This window comes from Coturnix japonica, chromosome 1, assembly GCF_054131305.1.
Source record: "Coturnix japonica strain WE chromosome 1, WE-NBRP24, whole genome shotgun sequence".
NCBI classification, from domain to species: domain Eukaryota; kingdom Metazoa; phylum Chordata; class Aves; order Galliformes; family Phasianidae; genus Coturnix; species Coturnix japonica.
In genome coordinates, this window is record NC_140663.1 from 173,302,278 (window position 1) to 173,330,130 (window position 27,853).

Genomic DNA, 27,853 nt, shown 5'->3' on the forward strand with positions numbered 1-27,853 from the left:
TTATTTCAATTTTTTTAAAAAGAGAGGACATTTGAATGGTTTACTGAGCTCCCTCCTCAAAATTAAGCATTGCAGAAAGCAGTTTTATTTACCCAAGAGGTTAATAATCCCTTCGTTATATGCCGCAAACAGTCTAATGGCATCTTTGAAGAGAAGCATGAAGGCAGCGTTAATTACACCGTTTGTAAGTTCATTGCTATTGACCTAGGAAGATCAGAAAAAAAAGTTAATTTGACCAAATCAACGCCTTACTGCAAAACTTACAGTTGAACCTAAGTACTCTATCCAAAAATCACACTCACTGGCTATTAACTGAAGACAAGGAGAAGAGCAAATCAACAAAGCATTTCTCAGCAGGAAAGTAATTCTGTCCTTTTGGCAACCATTTTTGTTAACTAACATAGTGAAAAAGACACAGTGCAGAAATAATCAATTCTACATGTACAAACAAGTATTGCACAATATACATGATTAATAACTTATTTATGACAAATGATTTTCTTGCACTGAGCATCATATTTTTCCTGCTTTCTTGAGATATCATCTAGGAACAAAATGCATTTTGCTCTTCATGCTCTGTACAAAACAGACAAAGGAAGAACACAGAGGCAAGTGCAAGACATTGAACCTGAGCACATTTTATAGCTTTTTTCTACCAAATGCAGTATTTTTGATGCATAGACATTGCTAAACTTACATTGAAGTCAAGAAGTGCATCCATTTGGTTCTGTATAATCGGTACGGTTTTTAGGAGTTTTTCTGTGCTCATTGTTCTCATTACTCCATCAGCCCTGTTGAGCAAAACAAAAGAGAACTGCCTTCAAAATTCACTTGAAAAATTACTACTGAGAAACAGAACATTGAAAATAAAGCAGGTCAGTGAAAACACTTAAATTTGTGTGGCCATACAAAGGAGGCACATGACATTTAAGAATGCTGTCTAGCCTATACAATTGTAGTAACTGCAGTGTTGCCAGAGCAATAGTTTTTAAACCAAAACATGAATCCATAATAAATTATTCTGAGGGAATGAAAAAAGATATTTAAGAAAACTCAATTATGATACATCAAGTGAAAAAATAACAAGACACTAAAGGGTTTTTTTTTCCCCCCTCCGCAGTTTGTTTTTATCTATGCTTTTTCTAATCACCTGGTTATTATTGCATGTCAGTCTAGATCATTTTCAACTGAAAGCAAAGAGAAAGAAAAACAAACACGGTACTGTGATTTCAAGTTTTTCCAGAAGAATTACAAAGACTACGTGACACTTGATTTTAATGGCAAACTGTCAATAATTGGTCATTTGTTAATTGTTCAGACTAGACTTATTTTGCTAGGCCTTTAAAAAAAAAAAAAGCATTGAAAGACTATTAGGAATATCCAAAAAAAGCAACTACCAAGGAAGAGGTTAAATCACCTCAATGACAACAAACAACTGCTGTAAGACAAATCAGACAGCCTTATAGCTCATCTGCACGCACAAGGCAAACCAAATGTTTCCTGGAAGTGCAAGTCTCCCAGTGCATCTGCACAGAAAAGGCCATGGCTGCTCTCCAAGCTGTAAGGCAGCAAGGAGCTGGCTGTTTTCAGCTTTCTCCTCCAGCAGTATTCTTCCTCCTGACAGCCAACAGCAACCGCAATAAGCTTTGTGTGACAGGGCATGTGTACAGAGCCCTGACAAAGGCTGAGGTGTGGAACCAAAGATCGCTGCCCCAGAGCAGTTGTTTGTGCTGTTCCTGGAAGAACCCTCAGGCACATGCTGCTGTAGGCTTAAAACCTGACTACAAAAGAACTGTGCATCTTCTGGTGTATCCAGTGCACCTACTGTACCTGCAGCCACCAGACAACACACAGACCTGGTGTGTGGAAAAGACTAAAATTTGTATCATCTCTGAATGCAAAAAGAATAACAGGAATATGGTGATTATCATTACAGGTTAATACTGCAGAGCCTGTTTTAACAACCAAGAAGGTTTTTTACACCTTCTCTGGCACTTCTGATGAAGAACATCTAATCAGCAGCACACAAGTTACCTGATCACTGGCGCTCTCTGCACTGTGATTTTACATGTAAAATGTGAACCTGGTCTCAAGTGACTAGTTTCTCTTCATGGCACTTAGTACTGATGTGATCGATGCACACTTCTTCCATTTCTATACATTAAACTCAACGTTTACAACAAGTAACACTGCCAACGCTAAGGTAAAATATTCTGTTCCTTTGTGTGTCCTGGGACATGCATACTTACATGAGAAAACTAGATGTTATTAAGCATCTTCACTGATATTTTCTTAAATACACAGCACTGACATGTAACCAAAACTGAAGTTTCCCACTTTGATTACAAAAGCAAGACAAAAATCTCAAGGTAAGTGGAAAAAAAAAAACAAAAAGACCAAACCAAACCAGCTCTTACCCTCTTTTTACTTTTGTGAAGTCAAAAGCCACCTGTCTGTAGGAAACTGCCTTTTCATTCAGGTATCTGCTATATCGCCTAATAAATGTTGACATGTCATAGCCTAAAAAACATTTAAAAAGATGTTTTAGAAGCTTATTACTTATCTTGCCATATAATCACAGAATCATAGAATGGCCTGGATTGAAAAGGACCTCAAAGACAATCTAGTTTTAACCTCGATATCATGGGCAGGGTCACCAGCCCCTAGACCAGAGCTACATCCAGCCTGGCCTTGAACACCTCCAGGGATGGGGCATCTACAACCTACTTGGGCAGCCTGTTTCAGTGTCACCACCCTCTGGGTGAAAAACTTCCTCCTAATCTCTAACCTAAACCTCCCCTGTCTCAGTTTTAAACCATTCCCCCTTATCCTGTCACCATCCACCCTCGTAAACAGGCATTCCCCCTCCTATTTATATGCTCCCTTCAAGTACTGGAAGGCCACAACAAGGTCTCCTTAGAACCTTCTCTTCTCCAAGCTAAACAAGCCCAGTTCCCTCAATTTACTTGCTCTCAAAGTGCAAGAAACCAAAGAGAGCATAATTCTATTTTTGCCCGGATTTGTATAGTTAGCTTGCCCATGTTACCCAGGACAGTGTATGTCATTGTATTCAGCATGCAAATCAATAATATTATTCAATTTAGCAGACCTTGGGCTGTCACTGAGAAGGCTGCTGTCCCCAGGCTACCACCCAGTACACCTGTTTAAGAACATCCGTAGAAGAATTATAACCAGCTATACAGAAAGCAATGCAGAAGGAAGGAAACCATCTCAAAAAAACAAAAAAACAGAGAGGCAATGACATGTATTGTCAGAACTGCACCAAACTGTAGTAGAACCAAATGAAGTAAAAACGTATTTACCCACAGAATTGGTCCTACTAATATTTGAGACCATCTCTGAACAATTTTGAAATACATCTGTTTTGTTTGTGCAAGTCAACACGCCTCACTCTATATTTACACTACATGCAACTATGATGAATTCTGAGATTTAATCATCAAAATATGCTCTTTCAAATACAGAATTCTTTACAGAAATTACAGGAATATCAACTTGGATCTGTGTAACTAAGGAAGTTAAGAGCATTTACTGCAAGTCTTTTTTAGAAAAGATTTCCAAAGCAAATTCTTCCAGCACATAACTTCTATATAACAGTGCACTAAATTAAGAAAAACAGTCTGAGCTAAAATACACAATAATTGCTTCTCCAGTGCCAAGTTCCATCAAAATTACTGAATTATATTTGCCAGCACGCTACTATACTACTGCTATTTAACCAAAATGATACCTTACCTTGCAATCCACTTTTGTCTAGGAAGTTGCTCAAATTAAACAATGTGTTTCTGGACGCCAGATACTGGATAAAGCGCTAAATGAAAAGAACAATTGGGATTCTTTTACCACACTGACTCTGAATTGATACTGAAGTAATAAGAAACTCATGATGCAATACATAAAATTCAGCTTCTAGGCTTTACCATTTATTTCAAGCCCACTACCTAATACAAAAAAAATCATTGTATTACTAAGCCTGAAAGACTTCATTTAAGCCAGTATGAGGTATCAGGAGCTTCTAGAAAATTTCCTACCAAATACATTAACATCTTATGTGCTCACAACTATTTCTTCAGTTTCCATTTTTAAAGTTTATTTCATTTTACCAGTCTGTCATGTAATTTCGCCCAGCACATGGTTAAACAGCACTTAGCTTAAGCATCAAAATCAGGTGACAAAGGTTCACTTGCTTATAAACTAAGCATTAAATGAACATAAGAATCCACAAAAAAGCATTGCATCACAGCACCATGCTTAGCTTATCTCAAATTAGTTCAATGTAGTTCTGAACTGTTTCACAAAATGAATGATGTGACATCTTTTAGAAGATATTTCATGGTTGCTGGCAGCAGATTTAAGTCAGTAGGAAAGATTACTTTGTCTTACGAAGCACTCTCTAGAGCATGGCTACAAATATAAACCAGACAACCATTCACTTGCGATAACATTTTGACAGAAGAAAAATCGTTCTGATTAATATAATGTGTCCTAAATTATTTTCATTAGCATATACAGAAAAAAGACTAGAGAAGAGTAATGCACTCAGTACTCTGCCAAATGAATTAAGTGAAAGCTGGAGGATCAAATGCTTCTCACTTTTAACAGAGCAATTTACAGATTCTTTATGACCTTCTACATATCTCCATAGGCGCTTGATTTCCATGTTTACTGTCCAAGTGCTATTTCTAGCTGCAAAATATTTCTTCTCAAGAAGCACTCAGCCTTGTTATATCTGTGATACATTTGGCAATCAAAGTTTGTTTGGCAGTTTTATTATTCACATGGCAAGTATTTCAGACAACAGCACCTTAAGTTACTGTGAAGCATACTGATATCAGCTTGAAACTTAAGACTCCAAAAGCAAGCACAGCAGAAAAACGGAAACTGCTAATTAGCCCAACAATGACGCTTAATGTCGACATGAGAAGTTCGCCCTCTTGTGGCTCACTTAGCTCCAAAGGATAGATTCAGTGCATTTCAACAAGACCACAAACACTCTATAGCCAATATGCAAGAGAAACCTCTAAGCATGCACATATATTTTATATTGAATGTACTTTTCAAAAACTCAAATCTTACTATCCAGTCAGTTACAGGAAATACAAGGAAACTTCATGCAAACTAAACAAAACCATTTGGTCTTCTCTGCAAAGTAAATTCCCAAAGCTACCCCCTGACTCCCAAGTTCATATGCACTAAGCTCTACTGACTGTTTGCAATACCAAGCAGTGTTTACAATATTTCTAATAAAGCTAGATACATAAATGTGTGTTTTTTAAGATGTGGGGAATCCGAGCAGTCAAAGCATCCGGCATTTTGAGAAGGCCCCACAAGAACTCAAGTAGTGAAGCAAAACAAGTTTCTTGCTTTCTGTTTAAATTGGTGTTTTATTCAGTTAATTGTGCTACACACGTGATGTTACTGGGCTGCCCACACTCAAAGCCACAGGCAAGCATTCTCCCTTTGCTACAGAAGGCTGAGTGGTGATGGTCACATTCAGTTACCTTGAATTAAAATAGCGCCTCAGAGGAAAAGGTACCTCCAGCGCTCAACGTAGCTTTGATTCAAGCATTACAAACATTGAAGTAGAAAAACTAAGTAGACAAATATAATACATTCTGCCCAAGTTCATACAATTTTCAGCAAAAATAATCATAGAATCACAAGGTTGGAAAGGACCTACACGATACCTAGTCCAACTGTCCTCCCATCACCATTGCTACCACAAGCCAATAAACCAGATCTCGCAAGCACCTCATCCAAACAATAATTAGTAGAAAGGCTTAGCTGATATTTATAGAAATGAAGTGCTTTAGCTATTCTCAGATATAATATTTTTTGCATTACCTCATTTCCATACACCATTAGATGATGGGTTGTGATGAGAGACTTGAAGACCACCACCCAGCTACTGTTGGTAGTTCTTTCAAACAAACTGTCTGCCAGCTGTGGGATGTTCACATTCATCTCATTTGTGCACTGGATTAAATCTGCAACGCAAGAACAAAAAGCTTGTAAGATTTAAGAAGGAAAATCAGTGAAATACAAAAAAAAAAAACAAAACCCATTGCATTCACTTTATAAAGTAATATTTTCGATGAAAACTGAATGTCTTTCCAAGAAAAAAAAATATCTGAGAAGCAGTCAACTAGAACCTCATTAACACAAATTCAACCCCTCTCACTGCCAAGATCCCAGGTCCTCGATTGTTTTTGCAGTTGCCTTACAAGGTCCTAGAACAGAAACACCAGAATAATTTATACTACCTCTCACTAACAACTCCCAGCTTCAAGTTATCTAACACTTTAAAGAGCAGTAGAGTTCTTACTTGTTAAATTTAATGAAGTCTTGCTGGAAGACAGGAATTAATTGTTAACACATGAAACCTCCCATTTCTGGATTTTCAATGGACCAGTAAACCCCTCTAGCCATGGGTTCAACATGACTAATAAATGGAAAGATTATTCAGACTTGATACAATGCAATCAACACCTCCAAAAGAGCAATAGAGGAAACGTGAAGTTTAAGAATGAGCCTCTAGCTAAAGCACAGAGTCTGACGTTAATTTACCTAAAACTAAGTTAGTTGCAACTAGAAACATGGTTAGAAGCACAGCAAAACACCCAGGGCTGAGTAGCTGAAACAGAGCTATCCAGTTTTTGTTCTGCCTGTATTTCTGGTAAACAAGATCTAGTGAATCCTCACACGGTTGCTTAAATAATTAATCCTTCCCATCTCCTAGATTTGTTAGCATCAAAAATGTGTCACCAGGAGAAGCCCAGCTTATAATGTAGCCAATAGTAAGGAATAATCTATTAATTTGGTTTCAAATGCTGGTGAAGTGAAAACTTCAGACTGCAATACTACAGCAACAAAAGCAGAAGCAATTATTTACATTCAACTGTGATACAACACAACTTGGTAGCACTAAACACTTTTTACTTCGTTCAACAGAAGCACTGATTCCACTGTTATTACCATCCCACATACAAAGAAGTTCTTTTTGTTTGGACTCAAAGCCTCACCAATGGCCACAGTTCAACATGGATCAAGACTGAAGTCTTAACTGTGATCTACTAAGAATTTATGCAGATCCCACATTTCCAGTTAATTCCAAATGCAAACGTTTAATCTTTGAAGGCGTAAGTTTGCTATTCTGCTATGAAAAACCTCTTATCATGAGTGCCAGTCAGGCAGGACTTTCTTCAGACACAAGAAGCAGGTAACATACGCCTACTGTAAACTCTGAACTAGTAGAGTCAGAACTGAAAAAGCTGGTATTTACAAGTTTAATAATTAAAGGAAGCAAGCAGGAAATGATTTCCACATTCAAAATGTATTGAGATGAAGAGATTAGCCATTCCTTGATGTACAAGTAAAACTGTGATGACTACAGGCATTCATGACCTCACTTTTAAGGCATGGTTATCTATTATTGGATGATGACTTCAGGTGTTAAGACAATGTGAGGATATTACTCAGCAAGAGATAGGCTCTGAGCTGGCCATTAAAACCAAGCCCTGCAGCCTCTTGATCCTTGCCACCTAAGGAATAATGTAAGCGGTTTTGTGCAAGGTTACCTGACAGAAATGCACATTAAATATATAGGCATGCATAGGTACATCAGGTTACATACTGTGGCCTAAGAGGTGCAACACAAGTTAGAAAGTGAGGACTTCTATTCCTAAACATGACATTTGCCATACAGTCAGTCACGAAGTATCACTTAAACTCACTACCTTGAGCTGCTAATAATTACATCTGTTCTAGAGGATATTTTACACTGGTAGAAATGTTTCTAAAGAAAACAGCTTTCAAATCATGTTTTGATATCTGTCACTGCATGTAAAAGAAAACAGCCTTTGTGACAGCAGCAGAAAACCATCCCTCACAGCACTGATGAGTGCTTATGTGAAAAGCATGTCAATGAACTTGGTGAGTGGGGGAAGAGGGGCAGGCACGTTAGGAAGGAGAAATATCAGCCAACTGGGAGAAAATGGGCAAGAACAGAAGTAAATAGACAAGTCTAGCTCTGAATGGAAAGAAATAAATTTGCAAATGCAAACAAGGGGAAGAGTGGGTACAAAACTCTTATTACTACATAATTAGCCCAGCAAAATAAAAAGCTTCTTACTACATAAAAGGCAGGTTGAACAGATGTACGGAAGTTTAACGTGGAAGATGCTTTTTATCAGCACAGATGCTTAGCAGTCTGGTACATCCTGATACCCTCAAGTGCCTTTATCATTGATGTAACTCTTTCTGAAACATTTCTTAAAGCTTCTTTGAAAGTATTTGCATGAGTAATTCTGATTCGGTAAAGAAATACTTGTACAGTTAGGCCTCAATTAGATCAGGCATTTTCATGCTAACCATGGCATAAGAAGCACAGCACAGAAATAGCAGAAGGGAATAGAGCAGCCTGCATTCCACACTGCTGGGCTGGCTTTTCAGGAACAGCCTCACACGTGGTGTTGTTTTTTTTACCCTATCCCATCTATAATGGAGAGGCACAAACACAATGATTTTCAACATTCCGCACTTGATATAACCTGGTTTCACACCCCTACCCATCACACCGCTAACGTGGCTGCTAGTTACTGGACATGGTATAAGCAATACCATACAATAAAACCAGCACTACCTAGGGATAAGGCACTTCCAAAGTCTCAAAGAAAGTAGCAGTAAGCAACCAGAAAGCAACAAGAACTTTAAGCTTGCTGCTGGGTGGGATACTTGCACGGGGGAAAACTTTAAACAGCAATTAATGTACAGCCATATCCATGGGTGGAGGTGGAGACAGCCCAAAGTTCAGCAGGACAGCCAGAGCTGAAGGATGTGGGCTTATTCCATCAGCAGAAGACAAAGGTAGGTGGGAGGAAGTATAAACACTACCTGTTTGTGTTCAGTTGGACATTTTTGTGTGGTTAACAGCAGAAGTATGATAGGCAGCAGACACTGCAGCAAGGGAAATTCTCATAGGAAAAAGGATCTGAAATGAAAGTGGTCAGGCACTGGAATCCATAAGGAAGAAGATCTTTTACCGTGTACCCTGGACAAAGAAGGAGGTTGATCAACAGATTCTGAGGCCCCTCACAACCTAAACCAATCAATGACTTCAGGCCCTGCCTAAAGAGAAAATGGGCCTGACTTACGTGACTTACAAAGCTGTAGCCCAACGTAAATGTACCCCAGCACAAAGTTCCTTAGCACAAAGTGTGCAGCATCACATCATACCATAGGTTATTCTGGGTGGAAGAAAGAAGGTATTTGCTCTTTGATCCCAGATATCTACAAACATTACAACTGTCCAGGCTTCATTACAGGACAGAACCAAATGATTCATTCTTATTTTGTTTTTTATTCCCTAAAATGTTACATAATTGATGTGCATCAGATCAGAGAAGCACAAAGGTGAAAAGTACAAGAAGGCTGAAGATTCATACGCAAGAAACAAGAAGCTGCCTGTATACACAACAGCTCATACGAAGTGGACTTGGTAAAGCACCTACACCAAGTGTGTAGATAGCACAACCCCATATGCAATCACAGAGTTCCTGACCAACATCAATGCTAAGGCAGTCAGGCTAGGCAATACAGCACCAGGAGCATCAGCTACACATCATCCTAGAGAACAAGTGTGATTTCAAGTACATGCTTGTAATCTGACCTGATGTAAAAACCCCATTCTGCCCTAGGCCTCCCCCTCAGACAAAAGTATAACTAACTTGTTTTCTCACACAGATAACCCGTTCATATGAGATTAATGGAGGAAAGATTCCGCAAACAATTTACCGATTAATAAAACACAGCCTTGAAAACAGGCTTTGCTAACTTAAACCACCATCCGTAGAAACATGTCAAGTAGACTGAATGCAAGTCAGAGATACATACTTGGTGTACACACAGTGGTTGTAATGTACCTCATTTTTAATGCTTCTACTTTAAAATATCAACCTGGAAATATATCCAAGAATTGGATCTTCCAGAAACTGAGACCTCCAAAGTAGGTCAAGCAACTCCGACAAATTTCTATTTCTATAACCACTGCTTTTCCCTCTATTATTACACCAAAGACTTCACATGGAGTGAGCACACAGCCAGTTATACTACCCAATGTACTTTGTTTTTGTTTTAATTTTAACATACCTATCCCATAAGCAGCTAATAGAAATATTGATCAACATTAGTATGCACACAGTGCCAAGAGTTTAAACGCGCTTTATTCTTCAGTTAAAGAAATACACAAAGTGGGAGAGGAAGGTAAATCACAACCTATGAAACAAGATAGGTTCTAAACTTACATCTCTCCTCAGACAGATAAAATTCATTCAGACCCTAATATAAAAAGCTTTCGTTAAACATAAAACATGAAGATGTTTGGAAATGCTCTATTACTTCGTTCAACAATTACTTGCCAACTTGCACCTATGGCTCACTGAATATGAACTCAAGTTTGCTAAGACAACTGGAAAACCAAAGTCTACTCTGGTCCAAACTCAGCAATCAAACTCATCCAGATTCCTTCCAAACAGCGTTTTTAACACTTTATGGGGAAGTTGCTTTGGAAGCGACATCAAAATGAGCTACTGAACAATGTTTCCAGCTTGCAATGAAGGAGCTCATTATTCCACTGCTAATGAAAGGGAAAATACAGCAATATTTTTCCACACTGGCTAAATTTCATCTACAGTAGGGCCCAAATATTTCAGAATAAGAGCATTTTGCTCTTAATGTGGAATGTAGATAGTATCGTTTTATGAAGATCACTGGAAAACATGTAGGAAACAGGCAGTGATGTCCCAGAGAGCAGCTCATGCTCAGACTACAACTAGGAAATAATCCAGGTAACAGGTCCTGCTAGATAGTCAAGCTGTTTGCATTGAAGGCATTAGCCCAACGCACTTATTGTTTGCGTTTGCCAGCTACCCATCACAGAAAGCAGTGTCACAAGCACAGCATCACAATTACATACAAGATAAAGTATGGAAATGGGTGTCTTAACAATAACAAAAAAATACCTTACTGTATGCTTTAGCTTCAGAAACTGCCATCCACAAGCAGTACAAAGCATGACCAAATACAGGCAAGGATACCCACATCACATGAAACACCTCATTCCTCTCTAGCTACCAGAAAAGCAAATCAGAAGAAGACACAGGTGATGCTGTATACCCCGATTATACCCCATTAGCACCTGTGCTTATATATTCATATATGCGCCTACTTTCTTTAGGCCCAACAGAAGTCTCCCATTTTCTCTCATCTATTTTGATATCTTCCACTAACACACACAGCTAAGAACTGTTTTCTGATTTATTAATAGCTTACGTATCACCCTGGTAATCAAATAGCTTGTTTCTTTGAGTCATTACTTCCAAGCAGACGCACACACTACATACCTGTACCCAACAACAAGGTATTGTCAAAGCTTAAAGGTCATTCTGAACAGACTACATGCAATCACACACATTAGAACTTCCACTAAACATTCCTAATTCCCTACACCTCCAGGAGTTAGCTTTAGAACATATATTTGCACTCTAACTAGCACAAGTTCTAGTACACAAGTAATAGAAAAGTGACAAACTATGAAGGTTCCTAAGTGACCTATGAAGGTCAGGAAGTTCTCACTGGTCTCAATGCTCCAACTTGTCTTACTAAACAGAAAAGGCAATTAGAACTGGAATACATGTTGATAGACCCAAAGAACAAGCCAGCTATGCTTCAGATCAAGTTTAGCTAATTCATAAATTTATATCTAAAGCCAAAACACATCAGAAATCCATGTATGCCTTAGAAGAAATGTAATAATAATTCACCTTCAACTCACTTCTTGAATGAGTTTAGTGATTACACTTATGAAGTTATGTCTGCAAAATCCAATAGAGCACAACCCTTTTAGTTTTACTGGCTTCGCTTTCAGACTGCAGATATGATGCACTTGTGCACCCAGTGTATACAACATACCACTTGTTGCTAATCATTAATGGTGGACTATGGGACAACGCTGATACTAAAATACTTCTCTGCATGAGTGCCCACTTGTTTATGATCAGACTTTTTCACCTCCAGCTGCACAAATAGATCTTAGTTAAGCTCTGAACTTAAGATTCCAAAGGTTATCGATTAAAAAAGATTTCCCCCCATACTCCATGGGACAGAATCATAAAATCACTGAGGTTGGAAAAGACCACTAATTGCCATCCCTGGACATGTTTAAGAGCCGTTTGGATGTGGCGCTCATGGATATGATTTAGCAGAGGGTTGTTAGAGTTAGGGTACTATGGTTAGGCTGCAGTTGGACTTGATGATCTTCAAGGTCTTTTCCAACCTGGGCAATTCTATGACTCTATGATGGTGCTCACAGGACATGCATTCAGTTGCTTTCACTGTTTTAATCTTCATTCTTCTAACTCTCAAATTATAACCTTTGCCCCCTGTGTTAAAGTCCCATCTTCTTAACGCAATACTTCTCATTCTACACAAATATTTCATCTCTGGAACAGAGCAAGGGATTTGAAGAGATTTCAGTCGAGGCACAATTCCTTCCCATAAGGCAGCACATAGCACTGCAGTAGTTAATTGTGCCAACTTTCTAAGAATTTTGTGAAAGAAAGCAGAACATTAAAAGTCAGCAAGTCTGCCTCTAAATGGCCTATAATCTGAAATGATCGGATTTACGCTGCTAGGAAGTTTGCCACAGGACAAAAAAAAGAGTATTTGCTTTGATTGTATTAAGAATACAGCTGAAGTAAGTGCTAATGGCATTCTAAAATTCAATTTGCTTTCACTAATTCTAAGCAAATTTTCTATGCTTCTGATTAACACTCCACAGGTCACTTCGAAGCAGCCAACGTGATCTCCGTACCACCGTCAATTTTAAACATCACCATCACATCCTCCTTCTAGCAGAGTAAAAAAGAACCAAAGGCATCAGTTATAACAACGTAACATTTGGAAGCAGATCTGGAATGAAATGGAAACTGAATTTAGTCACAGACTGTAGCAGCAGCAAGGCTTTCCATAAGTCAGTTGTCCTCATTTCCTAGTCTAAAATATACCTTTTAACCTGAGTACTGAGTGTGAAGGGTAACATACAAGTTCAGAACTACTTTATCCAGTAGTTCTCTGACCACAACCACTATTCTGGATTATGAACATGATTTCCCCCCCCCCGCCAATAAGCATCAGAGGATTTAATTGTGGCATGAAAGGATTTTGGACATTTACACAACATAGAGGATATCTGAAATCCTATGCTAAGACCAAAACAGAGGTTTGCTGATCATTATTACCTACTGTGCTGCCTTCAAATCTATTCTATGCATCCCAATCTATGCATAGACAACCTAACTAAACTCAGATAACCTCATGTATACATACAGTAAATTTCTAATTAATTTTACAACTCTCCTATAGAAGTTATTCTATTACAGGGAATATGATTAGAGAGTTGCTGGATGTAAATAAGTAATTTCCACTGGAAATCCAATTTGTCTAAAAACAATCAGAAATAATTCTGAGTGGGAATTAATTCAAGCACACAATTCTGACAATTTCTTGATTTCTTCCTCAAAAAGATCCATTTGGTAACTGCAGATGAAGCCTTTACCAAAACAAGAAGCCCAGATGACATACTTAAGTGATCAAGATAGAAAGAAAGATGTTGGGTTTTAGCCTGAGCCAGTGAGATTTTTATCTGCCAGAAGGATATTACATAACTTGCATATATCCAAGAGCTGAAAGAATATCCCATTACCTTCATCACTACCAGAAAATATCTGCCTTTGCATCTGAAACATAATAAGTTAAACAGTATTTTATCTGAACTTTGGTTAATTCAGAATAGGATAAAAACCTGTATGTACCCAACTGCTTTACTAGATGGAGTCTTCCACAACACGTTTCCCAGAGGCTTCATCCAACTCCCCTCAGCTGGGAGATAAGGAAACGTACACTACGTTTCTCATAACAGTAAGGACTGCAGCTGGCAGTTCTTCTTGTAAGCAAGATGTTTTTCTAGGTGTTAGAGATACCAATGCTGCATCTTGTCTTTTTATTCCTTCCATTTCAACTATGACTGAAGTATTCTCTCCCATAGCTAGAACAGTGATTTCTAACTGCAGTTCTTAGAAACTCATTTTGTGTCGCTATCAGTAATCCCATAAACTCAGCATTACTGCCACAGGATGTTTCAGTCTAGATTTACTCCTATGGCAACTCCTTGACAAACCTTCAAGTTTGAGCACTGTAGAAACTGATCAAGATACTTGAAAATAAGAGTAGTATGAATAGGTTCAGCTGGATAACTGCTTCAACAGGGACTTCTGAGCAAGATGAGGAGTTTAAGCCAGAAAACAAAGCATCCATAAATGAAATTATGGGGAAAAAAAAGTTAAATTGAAGGAAACAGATCATAAAACAATTGGAAAAACAGGGAAGAGGTTTTTGATTTGCTGTAGTGTTGTGTTTTTATTAGTTTACTTAATTCTTGTGTACAAAGAGGTTCCAAATTCTCATTTGATCCAACATTTCTAACGCTTAATATTCAAAGTTCCCCACAGTTACAAACATTGCAGAAATTGCAGATCTAAGTTATGCTTGCAGACTCCATTTCTGAAGATGTAACAGATCACTGCACCCCTTACCAGTACCAACCCTCAAATGTATTGAATACCTCCATCACACTATTAAGGTTAACACTAAATGTTTTCTAAATTCCACCTCAACAGCCACACACGTAAACACAATTGTTTTATTTCAGCTACGTTTGTCTCATTAATCCAGAAACAATTACTCACAAATTACAATGATTAAGTGTTTGAGCCTTCGTGAACAGCTTAAAGAAGTTTAAAACCTGACTGTACCAACATCGTAAGTCCTCTTTACTGCTCTCATCAGATGCATTTCGCCCAGGGAAAAGTAACAATTTCAACCAGTTGTTGCTTACCATGCAAGCATCAGCACCTTAAGCTTTCAGATAAGAGGAGATGCTCAACCAGGAAAACAACCTGAATTGCCAGACCATCATAGTATAGTAAAGAAAATAAGTTACACATAAATAGGATCACAGAATTATAAAGTAATTCAGGTTGGACAGTACCTCTGAAAGTCACATCCTCTGATCCCACAGCATCAGACAAGCTAGCTTTGCTGATCACCATCCATCTAAACACAGACTTGGTTAAACCCACGGAAGAATCCCTTGAACGCAAGTTCCTAAAGGCAGCTACTTGTGTACCAGTACCAATGATAACAAGTTCTGATCAGTTTTATGACTTCACCTCTCCTTTTTTTTACATAAGGAAAAGGCTACCAAGCTCACAGTGAACAGACTTGGACTAGATGGCTATCAGTACGAGCTAACTCCTTCCTCCATTCCCACCACGTTTCTGTTCTGCAATTTTAATACAAATCACAGTTTAACTTACTTAGATCTCGATTCTCTATTTATACTTCAGGTAAGTTAGGGGCCTTTTTCAGAGTGGTGGTAAGCACAACAAAACTCAATAAGAAAAGGTTAGAAACGCCAATGAAGAAAGAGTGAGCTTTAAATGACACTATCTTTATGACTCCCTCCCTGTAATATTTCACACACTCCTATTTTTATCAAAAAAGTCACCCATAACCTGAGCTCAACCCATTCCACCTCAACCCCCATCAAACATAAAGAATAAGGTTCGGAAAGAACCTCACTTAACATGTAATCCCCCTTTGCTTCACCTCAGAGACAGGGTGAGCTCATTCCTGTTCCTGTCTGCTGACAGCCACACACTTCTATCATTTGTCACAGAATCATTTGTGTTGGAAGGGACCCTTAAAGATCAACTAGTCCAAGTCCCCTGCAATGAACAGGGACACCTACAGCTTGATCAAGTTGCTTAGAGCCCCATCTAGACTTTGAATATCACAGAATCACAGAATGACCCGGGTTGGAAGGGACCTCAAGGATCATGTAGTTCCAACCCCCCTGCCCAGCAGGGCCACCAAACATACACCTTTACTAGATCAGGTTGCCCAGGGCCCCGTCCAACCTGGTCTTGAACACCTCCAAGGACGGGGCATCCACAACCTCCCTGGGCAGCCTGTTCCAGGGCCTAACCACTCTCCTAGTGAATAAATATCTCTAAGGATGGAGCAGCCGCCAACTACCTGGGCAACCAATGAAAATTGGCAGGAATCTCTACAGAAGAAAAGACGATCGCATGCAAAATGGAGAAGAATAAGAGGAAAAAGGGAAGGGCATCAGTCCTTCGATCAACAGTATTTTCTTAATAAACCTTTTCCTTTCAGTGCTCCCTAAACTCCTCCAGTCAACCCCACCCTTACTGCAGCCTAACACTGCAGTTTTACACTGAAAATGAGGTAAGCCAAAAATTCTTGCAGTGCTTCTGCACTGCCAGGTATTCCTAATTTCATACTCAGCTTTAACACCTTCTTTACCCATTTAGAACGTTGCTCTTCTATGGCAAACCACCCCATATTGTCAGTTTAACTTTGTCTTCTAATTTTGCCGTTAAGAACAGCTCCAAACAACGCCAGCACATGTTACGTCCAACATATCAGTTATTAACAAAAAAGCTATCATTAAAATCTTGTATGGACATATTCTCCACTTCAGATATCTTCCAATTTGATGGCAAAACCTGTATTTCAAAGCAGTTCTCTGCACTATTTCATTTCTGAGACAATCATGCAGAAGAAATGCCAAGAAAATCCTTTTTCCTGCCGCCATCGAGATCAATTTTTGTAATGAGTGAGAACTAGCAATCTAAGCGAAAGTCAATATAAAAGTATCTATGAGATAGTCAGCTTTCCAAAGATTAATTTTCTAGGTCCTTTCCTCTCCTTACAATTCATTTTTGTCTGCTGTCCTTAAGCATTCACATTTTCATAGAAAGAGCTGCCAAAGATTTAAGAGATTACTTGAGCTAGAATCAAAAATTTAATTTCAGAAGATATTTACCAGGTCCTGCCAACCTGAATTCAACTAGCAATACTGAAGTGTTCCCTAACACAGGTTCAGATATGGATCTCTGCAGTGAATGTAGTGTATTAGCAAAGGTTTCCTTAGATGAAAAATCATTTGCATTCTACATTTTTCTGAAGACAAAAAGAGATGAAAAAAATGGTTGGACAGAGTAAGCTACATTTCCACTAAGGATTTTTGGTTTGGTTTGTTTTTTCTTTTTTTCCAGTTGCAGATTTCTTAGTGTATGGTGTTAGTGTGTGAACTGTGAAGTTCATAAGAAACACAGACATTTATAATGTCTAAAGATCTGCTCGCATGGATAAGGTCTCTCCCTTAGCCCCCTGTCCCCAAATATCACCTTGATAACAGTCTCTCTGATAACTAATATTTCTTTTCCCCCTCACTGCAGTGTTCATTACCATTGCAGACACTGGAATTCTCACCAATACTGCATTACTCTCTATAAGGATAAAGCCTCAAGTCCTTTCCCTAAAAAAAGATACAGGTCAGCTACTTCCCGGGCACCCAAAAGCAGAGAAATATCTAAGACCTGCTAAAACTACTAAACAATTCCGCTCCACATTACTCTTGTACCTTTAAAAAAGTATTTTATCCTTGAATTAGTCCAAAATAACTGTTAGTCTCCCTTGCCAAACACTGCTATATCATCCCCATTGGAAGCATCTATAAATGCAGAGCCTTGATCTTATCTTTAGAAAAATGCTAATAATGAGTCTACGAAACATTCTCTAAAGGTGATTCTTGATTACAAGATGAGAACTGCCTGCGTTTGCCAACTCACATGGCAATGGCTGCATAAGCAGAACATTTGCACTGGACTAGATGATCTTCTAGGTCTTTTCCAACCTTGATAATTCTGTGAGATTTAACACAATGGCAATTTTAAAACCAAGGAGGAAGAAAATGCTTCCCCCCCCACACTGAACATGTGATCATATCAATGAATCAAAATCACAGTTATTTGTTCAACACTAAGTATTACCGGAGCACAGAACTGTGAGCGCTTGAGGATGCATCCATTTCTTCAGGTACACAGAGTCAGTGCCCTGTCTCAGCAGTGCAGGCTGAAGGAGATCTTAGGGATGGGCAAGCTTTGCTTGTGAACAACAGCCATTGTATTTGACACTTGTATTTAAGCATACAGTGTATCATGAATAGTATCACAGAATGACCCAGGTTGGAAGGGACCTCAAGGATCATGTAGTTCCAACCCCCCTGCCTAGCAGGGCCACCAAACATACACATTTACTAGATCAGGTTGCCCAGGGCCCCGTCCAACCTGGTCTTGAACACCTCCAAGGACGGGGCATCCACAACCTCCCTGGGCAGCCTGTTCCAGGGCCTAACCACTCTCCTAGTGAAGAACTTCCCCCTAACAACCAACCTAAATCTTCCCTCTTTTAACTTGAGTAGTATGGATAGTTACACACAGTGTATGGATGGAAGCAGAATTAATTGTACTAGGTGGAGTGCTGCTATTTTCTTCAAAAGTAATTACTTTGAAAACTGAGTAGCTTTAACACTGATCTCCCACAGAAAGCAAACGGTGTACACATACAAATACATCTTACAGTCACCACATCTCACTGAACAAGTTTTTAAGCCACAAAATTCTCAGGTCGTTATTTAAGCAGGAATCACACATCAATCCCTTTTTTTCTTTTTTGTTAGAGTTGCATCTTTTAGTTAGTTTAATAGACAAAATCCAAGATGAGAAATAAAGCCATCCAACCTGAGGCTTTTGCAGAGCTGCATAAGGTATGTTTGTCTCCTCCCATTTTTAAAAGCAGCCCAGGGAGGTGGTGGAGTCTCCCTCTCTGGAGATATTTAAGACCCTACTGGACGCCTACCTGTGTGACATGGTGTAGGGAGCCTGCTTTGGCAGGGGGGTTGGACTCGATGATCTCTAGAGGTCCCTTCCAACTCCTACAATTCTGTGATTTCTTTCTCAACAGAACCCAATTCACAACAAGAATACCACATCTCACCCAAACGCCTTTGAAAACTGTGAGGAAACACACATTCCAGTGGAAGGAGACCTACCCCTGTGTTTGCCTACCTCTATGGGTGCTGAAGCTGCAGATAAAGATGCATACATATATCCACCCCCACAGAGCAAAGCATTTTGGTCAGACTATGACCTTCTCCGATTTCAAAGACCTTCTCCAGCTTTCCCTGTTTCTCAAAAGCTCTCATGCCAGAACACATCCTCTAGTATGCAACCTCCCCGGCTGTGTATCGCCTGCAGAGCACAAAGCAGGAGTATAGTGATGTCCTCAGCAAACCAGTAATTACATAGCAAAATAAAAGCAATGTAATTAAAGCTGTACATTGTAATTGTAAAAATATTTAAATGCACGGTAGGATGTCTGTCTTGGCAGTTGCCATCCTGCACAGCTTCCACTACAATCAACGGTTGCCCAGTTAATTACTAGGAGAAAAAAATCCTTCAGACATGGTTTTATGGAAACATCTGCATTTGTCAAGAGCTCACATCAGTTTGTTGCACCAAATAAGATGCATCACCAAGGGATTCAAATGGTGCCAACACCATATATTACAGGTCCTTTTGTCCCTGCAGAGTCACAGTTCAATAAGGTTTTTAACCCATATTTACTGAAAGAATAAAAGGCAAATGAACTTACTCTGCAGATACTGAGGTGTTCTGTATGTGCTACAAAATTAAGCCCAAGCGCTTCAAAAGCAGTTGTTTGCATCTTTAAGGAGCTTTGTGTGGCCACAGGCTGCTGAAAATCGACTCAGAAAAGTCACTGAAGAAATTCTGATATTCAGCACAACTGTTAGGAAGTAAACAGCAACATACTACATATGAAAAATACTGCAGTGTTCCATACATGTTCAACGCTCTCTCTATGACAAGCATGACTTCTCATGTACCTACAGCGTGGTTAATCAGATGGCTGCTTGCTGCTTAACTGACTTAACACAGCTTAAGGGCTCTTCATGACAACTGGAGCTCTGAGTTAAGCACTTGTAAGATGCCACATAAAAAGCAGTCCAACGTATGTGGAAAAAGGGGGAAAAGTAGAGAAAAGTGAAAGTCAAGACAATCAAATTGCTAATAAAGAATAACACAGCAAAGCATGTATTTCATAAGGGAGTTCTATAAAGGAATACATCTCTTCTTCCCTGTAACTTCTGTATAAGAAGCTCATCAACTCCAAGCTAGTAACACTCAGTATATTACCATAACAGATCTCTCTCACTGACAAGAAAGACTTGCTCAAAGCTTGCTGCACAGTTTTAGTTACCAAATCTCAGCTGATGACTGAGGAGGAAAGACTAAGAAGGAAAGCAATTTAGGTTATTTGCTGATCATAGCATATTAATCTTTCTCTTAAAGGAAAACAAAGGGTCCTGAAAAACGATTTTATTTAAACAATTGCTAATAATCAAATATCTATTATTACCAACGAAAATTAAACACCAAGCTTCACAAACACCAAGCTAGAATTTGCTGGCAACAGAACTGGTGTGAGTGGTTGGCCCAAGAGAGGGCCACAATGGGCTTGGACACAGTGAAGTGGTGGGATGGCAAAAATCTCATGAAGCTCATCAAGAAGTACAGACCTCTAAACCTGGGTAGGAACAGCCTCAGGCACCATCACATGCTAGGAGAACACAGCTGGAAAGCCAGTCTGCAAGAAAAACTATTTGGGTCTTGGTGGACACCAAGCTGAACATGAGCCAACAAAGCTGTGCGGCCACACTGCTAAGGCAGCTAATGGTATTCTTGGCTGCATTAGGCAACGCATCTCAAGCAGGGTCAGGAGAGGTGACGGTTCTGCTTTTCTCAGCAATCACGGGGCTGCACCTGGAGTTCTGGGCTCCCCCACTACATACATACTGGATAGGGTCTAATGGAGGGCCCTCAAGATCACCAAGGGCTTGGAGCATTAATCCTATGAAGACAGTGCACTGGACTGCCCAGCCTGGAGAAAAGAAGGCTCAGGCAGCTCTTACAATGTCCATAAATACCTTAAGGATGCAAAGAGGAAGGATCCAAGCTGGAACACAAGGGGTTCCATCTGAATATCTACTCCTAAAAGAACTAATCTTTAACAGGAATAGGACAAAGACACCAAAACAAAATGCAAAGCTGTTCCGTCCACATTAACTTACTCAGTGACTTGTGCTGAATTCTAATAAGCAGCTAAAATTCAAGATACATTCAACTGGAGTATTTTTTGCTGCCACTTTAACACAAGCTCCACCCATTCCACAGTATTTCTTCTGTGTTTTGCACATAAAGGTGAATTAATTAAATGAGATTTCTCATTGACAGGCCCATTCATGCCTTCATTTCTGGACAACACAGATTGTTTTCTGATATGAACTGTTAATAAATCAGATAAATGGAGTACAAGAGCTCAAGAGGAAAATAAAAACAATTATTTCTTCCCCTAGTCAAAACACACATACCTTCATAAAACTGTTTCAGATGAAACTTGTGTATCCAGCTCATAAGAAGAGAGTCAGTCAAGTAAAGCAGCATCCAAAATCCTCCATACTTCTCATAGAAATGTTGGAAATGCCTGATTTAACCTCAACTTCCTTCTTCAATTTAGAATAATAATTCCCATGAGGTAGTTGGAGCTCCCTGAGCAAACAAAACTCATCTTGGCTCATCCCAGTGCAGGGTCAATGCACATTTAAATAGCAACCTTCTACAAGGATGCAACTGCTAACACATCAGAATTATTCTTTACAGTCCATGCCAAAGCTGTTCGGAGTAGAATCACAAAATACAATGTGAGATAGGTCAAAGTAGAGCAGAAACAGCCTTCACTGAGCATGGAGCGTGGAAGTGAAGTGTTCTTCTAGTGCTGCAAATTAAGCTCTACTGATTTTCAACAGCTAAAACATGGACCTTACAAAAGGAAACCCACCCTATAAGCATAATTGTTGTGTTTGGGCTTCATAAATCCAAAGTAGATTTTCTGCTTACCCCCAGATTTAGAGATCTTTCTGATGGGTGCTTCATTAGTAGTGATGCAGTTTCCAAGTTTCACAGAGTTTTAGAGCTTGAAACCCTTTCAGTTGGAAACTAGACCAGTGGTAGAAGATGTAAAATGTGAGAATTCCCCCACATCCCACTGCTTCCAGACAGCAATTTCTGTATTTACCACGCGCAAAGACATGCCTCTGCCATGAACAGCCTCTAAAATAAACCAGAGCCAAAGTAAAAGCAGTCATCAGTAAAAGGAAAGATTACTCCAGCCTGATTCTATCTTTAAAACAAAACTGTTTGCTAAAGAAAAGCTCTAACTGCAAGACCTAGCAAGTTATTCCATTGCTTCAAAGTCAAGTTACTCATTGGTTGGAATCTCAGAGAACTAAAATGAACACGGAGCTACAGTACAGTTAGGTGACAGAATGTCTTGTGTCCACCCTGCTACATACCAAGAGGCTGAACACATTCCTATCTACAAAGGCTCCTCATTAACAGTTTTCTTTAGAAAGGACAAAAGCATCTCCGCAAAAGTATTCTGTTTTTCTTACAGATAATTAAATCTGAAGAAAGTCTCCTCGTCAAATAACTCTGCGTAGGCAAAAACATGTTTCAAACTCATAACAATGTGATTCCCAACATCACACATTCAATTAACTGTGCTGTTCCCTGGCATCTGAGAACTAACACAAAAGCTTCCTTGGATTTCCATCTGTTTACATGCCAAATTAAGCACGGAAATAAACTTCACATATTCCATATTTTTAATGCAAAGGAATCCGCTAGGAAACTGCACTAGCTTTGATTACATTTGATAGGCTTAATGATGCTACTGTCTGCGGCAAAGCATCCCAGCTCAACAGATCCAAAGCTTCATCTCATTCCCTATTAAATATCAAGAAATTAAAAAAAGAAGCCTGCCCACAGAGCATCATTTTTCCCCCAAGCACAGCACAGTGTGTCAGTCCCTGTGTTTCAAACAGTTTACAGCTGGCGCTTGTGTATCTTGAGCTTTTCCATCAGACAGCTAATCAAAGGCAGCAGCTCACTACGCACTTCATTGCCTTGTTAGAAATAACTACAGCCTAGTCATGCAAAAGCGTTCAGATTTGGCATCCATTGACTTCTCACTCACTCCTATGATTAAAATCCACCTCCTAAACTTTTGATGCTCTAGACTTAGTCTGAGGAAAAGGAGGCTGAGGGGAGACCTTATCGCTCTCTTCTAGTACCTGAAAGGTTCTTACAGTGAGAGTGGGGCAGGTCTCTTCTCACTAGTGACAAGTGGCAGGACGAGGGGAAATGGCCTCAAGTTACGCCAGGGCAAGTTTAGGTTGGATGTTAGGAAACACTTCTTTACAGAAAGGGTAGTTAAGTGCTGGAATAGGCTCCCCAGGGAGGTGGTTGAATCGCCATCCCTGGATGTGTTTAAAAGCCATTTGGATGTGGTGCTCATGGATATGATTTAGCAGAGGGTTGTTAGTATTAGGGTACTATGGTTAGGCTGCGGTTGGACTTGATGATCTTCAAGGTCTTTTCCAACCTGGGCAATTCTATGATTCTAAGCTTCATTAGAAAACCGCAACTGTATATCACAGAATCACAGAATTGTAGGGGTTAGAAGGGACCTCTAGAGATCATCGAGTCCAACCCCCCTGCCAAAGCAGGCTCCCTACACCACATCACACAGGTAGGCATCCAGGCGGGTCTTGAATGTCTCCAGAGAAGGCGACTCACCACCTCCCTGGGCAGCCTGTTCCAGTGCTCCGTCACCCTCACTGTAAAGAAGTTCTTCCGCACGTTCGTGCGGAACTTCCTATGCTGTACTTTCATCCCATTACCCCTAGTCCTATCCCCACGCACTACTGAAAAGAGACCAGACTCTCCACTATGGCTCCCACACCTCAGGTATTTATAAACCTGGATCAAGTCCCCTCTCAGCCTTCTTTTCTCAAGGCTAAACAGACCCAGTTCCCTATGTCTCTCCTCATAGGGGAGATGCTCCAGGCCCTTCACCATCTTAGTGGCCCTCCGCTGGACTCTTTCCAAGAGATCCCTGTCTTTTTTGTATTGGGGAGCCCAGAACTGGACACAATATTCCAGATGAGGCCTCACCAGGGCAGAGTAGAGGGGGAGGATCACCTCCTTCGACCTGCTGGACACGCTCTTTTTAATACACCCCAGTATGCCATTGGCTTTTTTGGCTACAAGGGCACACTGCTGGCTCATGGTCAATCTGTCGTCCACCAGGACGCCCAGGTCCCTCTCAGCAGAGCTCCTCTCCAGCAGGTCTTCCCCCAGCCTGTACTGGTGCATGCAATTATTTCTACCCAGGTGCATATATATAGTTGCTGTGTACCATGAAGTATATACTCCCAGTTTATCATTTTTAAAGGCAAGATTTTTTTAAGCTTGTCATAACAGTGTCTGTGACATTATTAATACCAATGGTTTCTGGCAAGTAGAAAAATAGACTATCAACTGACATCACCATCAGTGCTTAAGCCACCATACTGAGAATAGCTGAAGCAAGTTTTACCGTTTTATATCAAAAAATGAGGTCAGGTCAGGAATCCACAGACGTGGATCAGAAAAATTCAAAGTCTGAAATAGGTTGCAGCGATGGCTGCAATTATCACAGCAATACAGGCTAGGGAGGAGGGGAAGGGGATAGAATCAAATTCAAACTCATGAGTGACCCAATTTCCAATTAAACATCGACCTATTTGTCAGACAAATAAACCAAGCACAACTGGAAACAAATTGAAGTGGAACGCTGAAGGGATTTCTGAACCTAAGTGTAGGTATCAGCAGGGAGGAGAAGCACTTTATAGAACTTAACTAAACCCAGCACAAAAAGCATGCGACAGGTACAGAAACTGTCATATCACATTGCAGTTCCTCATTATCCATCCCAGAAGGATTCAAACATCGCCAACAGCAAAGCAAGTCACAGGCAGCCCTTAATGTCAGAGAACACGAAGGCAGCTATTTCTCCTGTCTGATAGCTACTTCATCTTCTGATTTGGCAGAAACTACCAGAATAATCAAATCACAGACAACCAGAAATATTGTGAGGATGCTAATGAAATATGTACCACCCTTCACGCTGGATTATATAGTTTTAAAAGCCATTAATGTCGGGGGAAAAAAAACCAACATAAAAATATTTGGCAAGGAAACAGTTATTAACACAATTTGGAGAATGAATCCTTAAATATTCACAGTGACAAATGTTACAAACTGTACAGATACTTTGTTGATGTCCCAGTATACAGTTGGGAAGTGCAGTGGCTGAGCTACATGCTACTGCAAGTACCATATTTAGAGTAAATATGTGAAATAGCAGAGTTGGAACCAGCACAAACGTATCACTTCCTACACGAGCAGAACTGCAGCTTCCAGAATGGCATTGCTGCCACAGCACAGATACAGTAACTGCGGGACTGCTTGATTCAGAGGTAATAAGGAACATTATGTGAAGAATTTAAAGTGCCTTATCAATAGAATGAGTGGAAAGAGAAAAAGAAGGGCTTGATGTATCGAGCTCCTCCTTAGGAAATTGAGGGATCTCAAAGAAATTACATTACAGAGCTCAGAATGAGCCTAAGAGCCATATTTTTGTATTATTTTATATATATATATATATATACATATCAATACATGCCCAGACACTACATGTACGTCATCACATGAATTGAAATAAAACCACAAGACCTTTGTACCACTCCTCTGCAGTACATTTACATGTGCCTCATGCTTAGAACTGATATTCCACATCAACTTCTAGTGCAGATCTTGTCTTTACTAACTCGGTTTCAAAGCAAAACAGAAAAAAAAAAAAAACAAAAAAAAAAACCCTAATTTACTCATTTTTAATATCCAAAAGAAGCAGATAAGTATTACTTTAATAAAACTCCTTTAGAAAAATAGCATAGGGATGTTTAGTCACAATCTGAAAATCCAGCCCATTTGTTAAGTCATTATGAAGCGCTTAAACTTAACGAAGTTATTTTCACAGACAGTTAAATACAGCTTAGTTCCCTAATTTCTCAAATCTCAATACCCGATTTGTCACAAATTACTCAGAACTTGGATTTGCCACTAACAGCCTTGAGAATACCCAAAGTTCACAGTGACTACACAAACATTCTTTGGAGGTTTACAAACTACCATCTAACTGATAAAGCTGTAATGCGAAGCTAAGGGTGACTGCTGAGACATAACACACAACACACGCTATTTCTACCCCCTTTGAGCTAAGAAGGGTACATCAGTTAAGAACAGTCCATAACCTGCCTGATCAGAATCACACTTTACAATGGACATAACTTCTCAAACAGCAAGAAAAATATCACAACAACAACTTGATATCAACATCAGTTTCTTCCATTTCCACTTAGCAGTGGCTTTTCGGCTGGTTAGTTCTTGTTTAACTTCTAATCCAGCGCAGACAATCAGCAACAAAATCTCTCTCCCACTGGAGCCTTTGCAAGATAATATTAAGTTCCAAATTACAGCTGCTTTTAAGGTTAATACTGCAACCTGCATGGAACCTGAAAAGCTAAACTCCCATTCTGATGGGCACAAATAGGTTTCTTGACAAGATGTTCCTTGACAAAGCCTCTTCTGAAAAGTTCTCACTGCTGGAGTGTAAGAGTTTGCTGACACAGAAGTAAGAACATGCACTTGAGACTATTGTGTTATACATGAATTATGAACGATTAGTGAATGTTTAATGACTGTCTTACAACAGGACTTCAAGACTACAACCAAGTCATCCACAACACTCACCTGATTCCTTCTACAACGTTTTAGGGTCAGCAAGGTTTACCAACAATAAGAGTGCACGTATCTGATCTGCAACAACTGGGCTATCTTTGGAAAAGTAATTGATGTTTCAGTATTAAAGAGTGAAAATACCTTAAAGATACTGAGAAACATGAGGAGGCTGTTAAATACTGAGCTTTCCAATACAAAACATGTCTCTGTTTTGGAAAAGGTGTGATATTTTTCCAAGGAGAGCAAGATCTCTAACATTTCCTAAGTTAAGTTTCACAGTGTTTACTTACTAGTTTAGTGATCATAAAGCTTTATGTAAAGCAACGTACAGAAAAAAGGAAACCAACAAAAAGAAGCTTGAATTCCATGTTTTTTATAAATCTCCCTTTTTGTATTACTTTGCAAAGTAGTGTTACTTTGTGAACTCGTTGTCACTAAGACCGGCTTAAAACTTCCACATCTAGAGGCTGAAAACTGATCTTAAGAATACAAACAAGACTGAAATAGATCATTAGGTCACAGACTGAAACGCAGAAGAATGTCTTTTCTGAGTATCTCTTTTAGAAGATGTGAGGGATGACTGCGCCATTAAAAACTATAGAGCAACAGCCCAAAGTTGCGTGACACCCGAGTAACCTCATCCAATGCAAAACAATGGCAGTATGAAGATTCACAGTAAGCTGATTGCAGGTGTTCTCCAGCCTCTCCTCCACATCTCCTGCCTCTTACTTCATCTGAAGCAGAATACTGCTTCAGGCTAAGTAAAATAAAACAACAGCTGCAGAACTAAATGGCTATTCTTTCTGCAAATGAGCAGCTGTGGTAGAAAAATCAGCCCTCTGGCACTCCAGAGGAGTGTGATAGTTGTTGTGCTCTACTAAAAGGCATAAGTAAATATTGTAAAGGAATTGTAGTAAGAAGCTGGGGAAAGCTCACTAAGGAGCAAATCCTGAAGGAGTCATAGAAGGACTCAGGAAGAAAGAAATACTTCAAAAGAAAGCTGTAATGATGTAATTATCTGCATTTGGAGTAATTATGGTTACACATAACAGTTTTAAGCAAGAATAGCCATGGACCGCCTCCAG

The 27,853-nt window shown here is 39.5% G+C and overlaps 1 protein-coding gene across 20 annotated transcripts in view; it reads right to left on the reverse strand.

Moving 5' to 3' along the window:
• The window catches only part of PICALM (phosphatidylinositol binding clathrin assembly protein), a 60,912-nt gene that overhangs the window by 28,580 nt on the left and 4,479 nt on the right, over positions 1 to 27,853 (reverse strand). For 10 of the 20 annotated variants that reach the window (XM_015852413.3, XM_015852410.2, XM_085536550.1 and 7 more), the window contains exons 2-7: positions 5,866 to 6,008; positions 3,757 to 3,832; positions 3,110 to 3,160; positions 2,418 to 2,520; positions 698 to 791; positions 93 to 204 (exon numbers count right to left, since the gene is read on the reverse strand). In XM_015852413.3, the coding sequence (XP_015707899.2) occupies positions 93 to 204; positions 698 to 791; positions 2,418 to 2,520; positions 3,110 to 3,160; positions 3,757 to 3,832; positions 5,866 to 6,008 (579 nt within the window). The remainder of the gene's footprint in view (positions 1 to 92; positions 205 to 697; positions 792 to 2,417; positions 2,521 to 3,109; positions 3,161 to 3,756; positions 3,833 to 5,865; positions 6,009 to 27,853) is intronic. The other 10 variants (XM_015852414.3, XM_015852412.3, XM_085536551.1 and 7 more) reach the window with 1 other exon arrangement.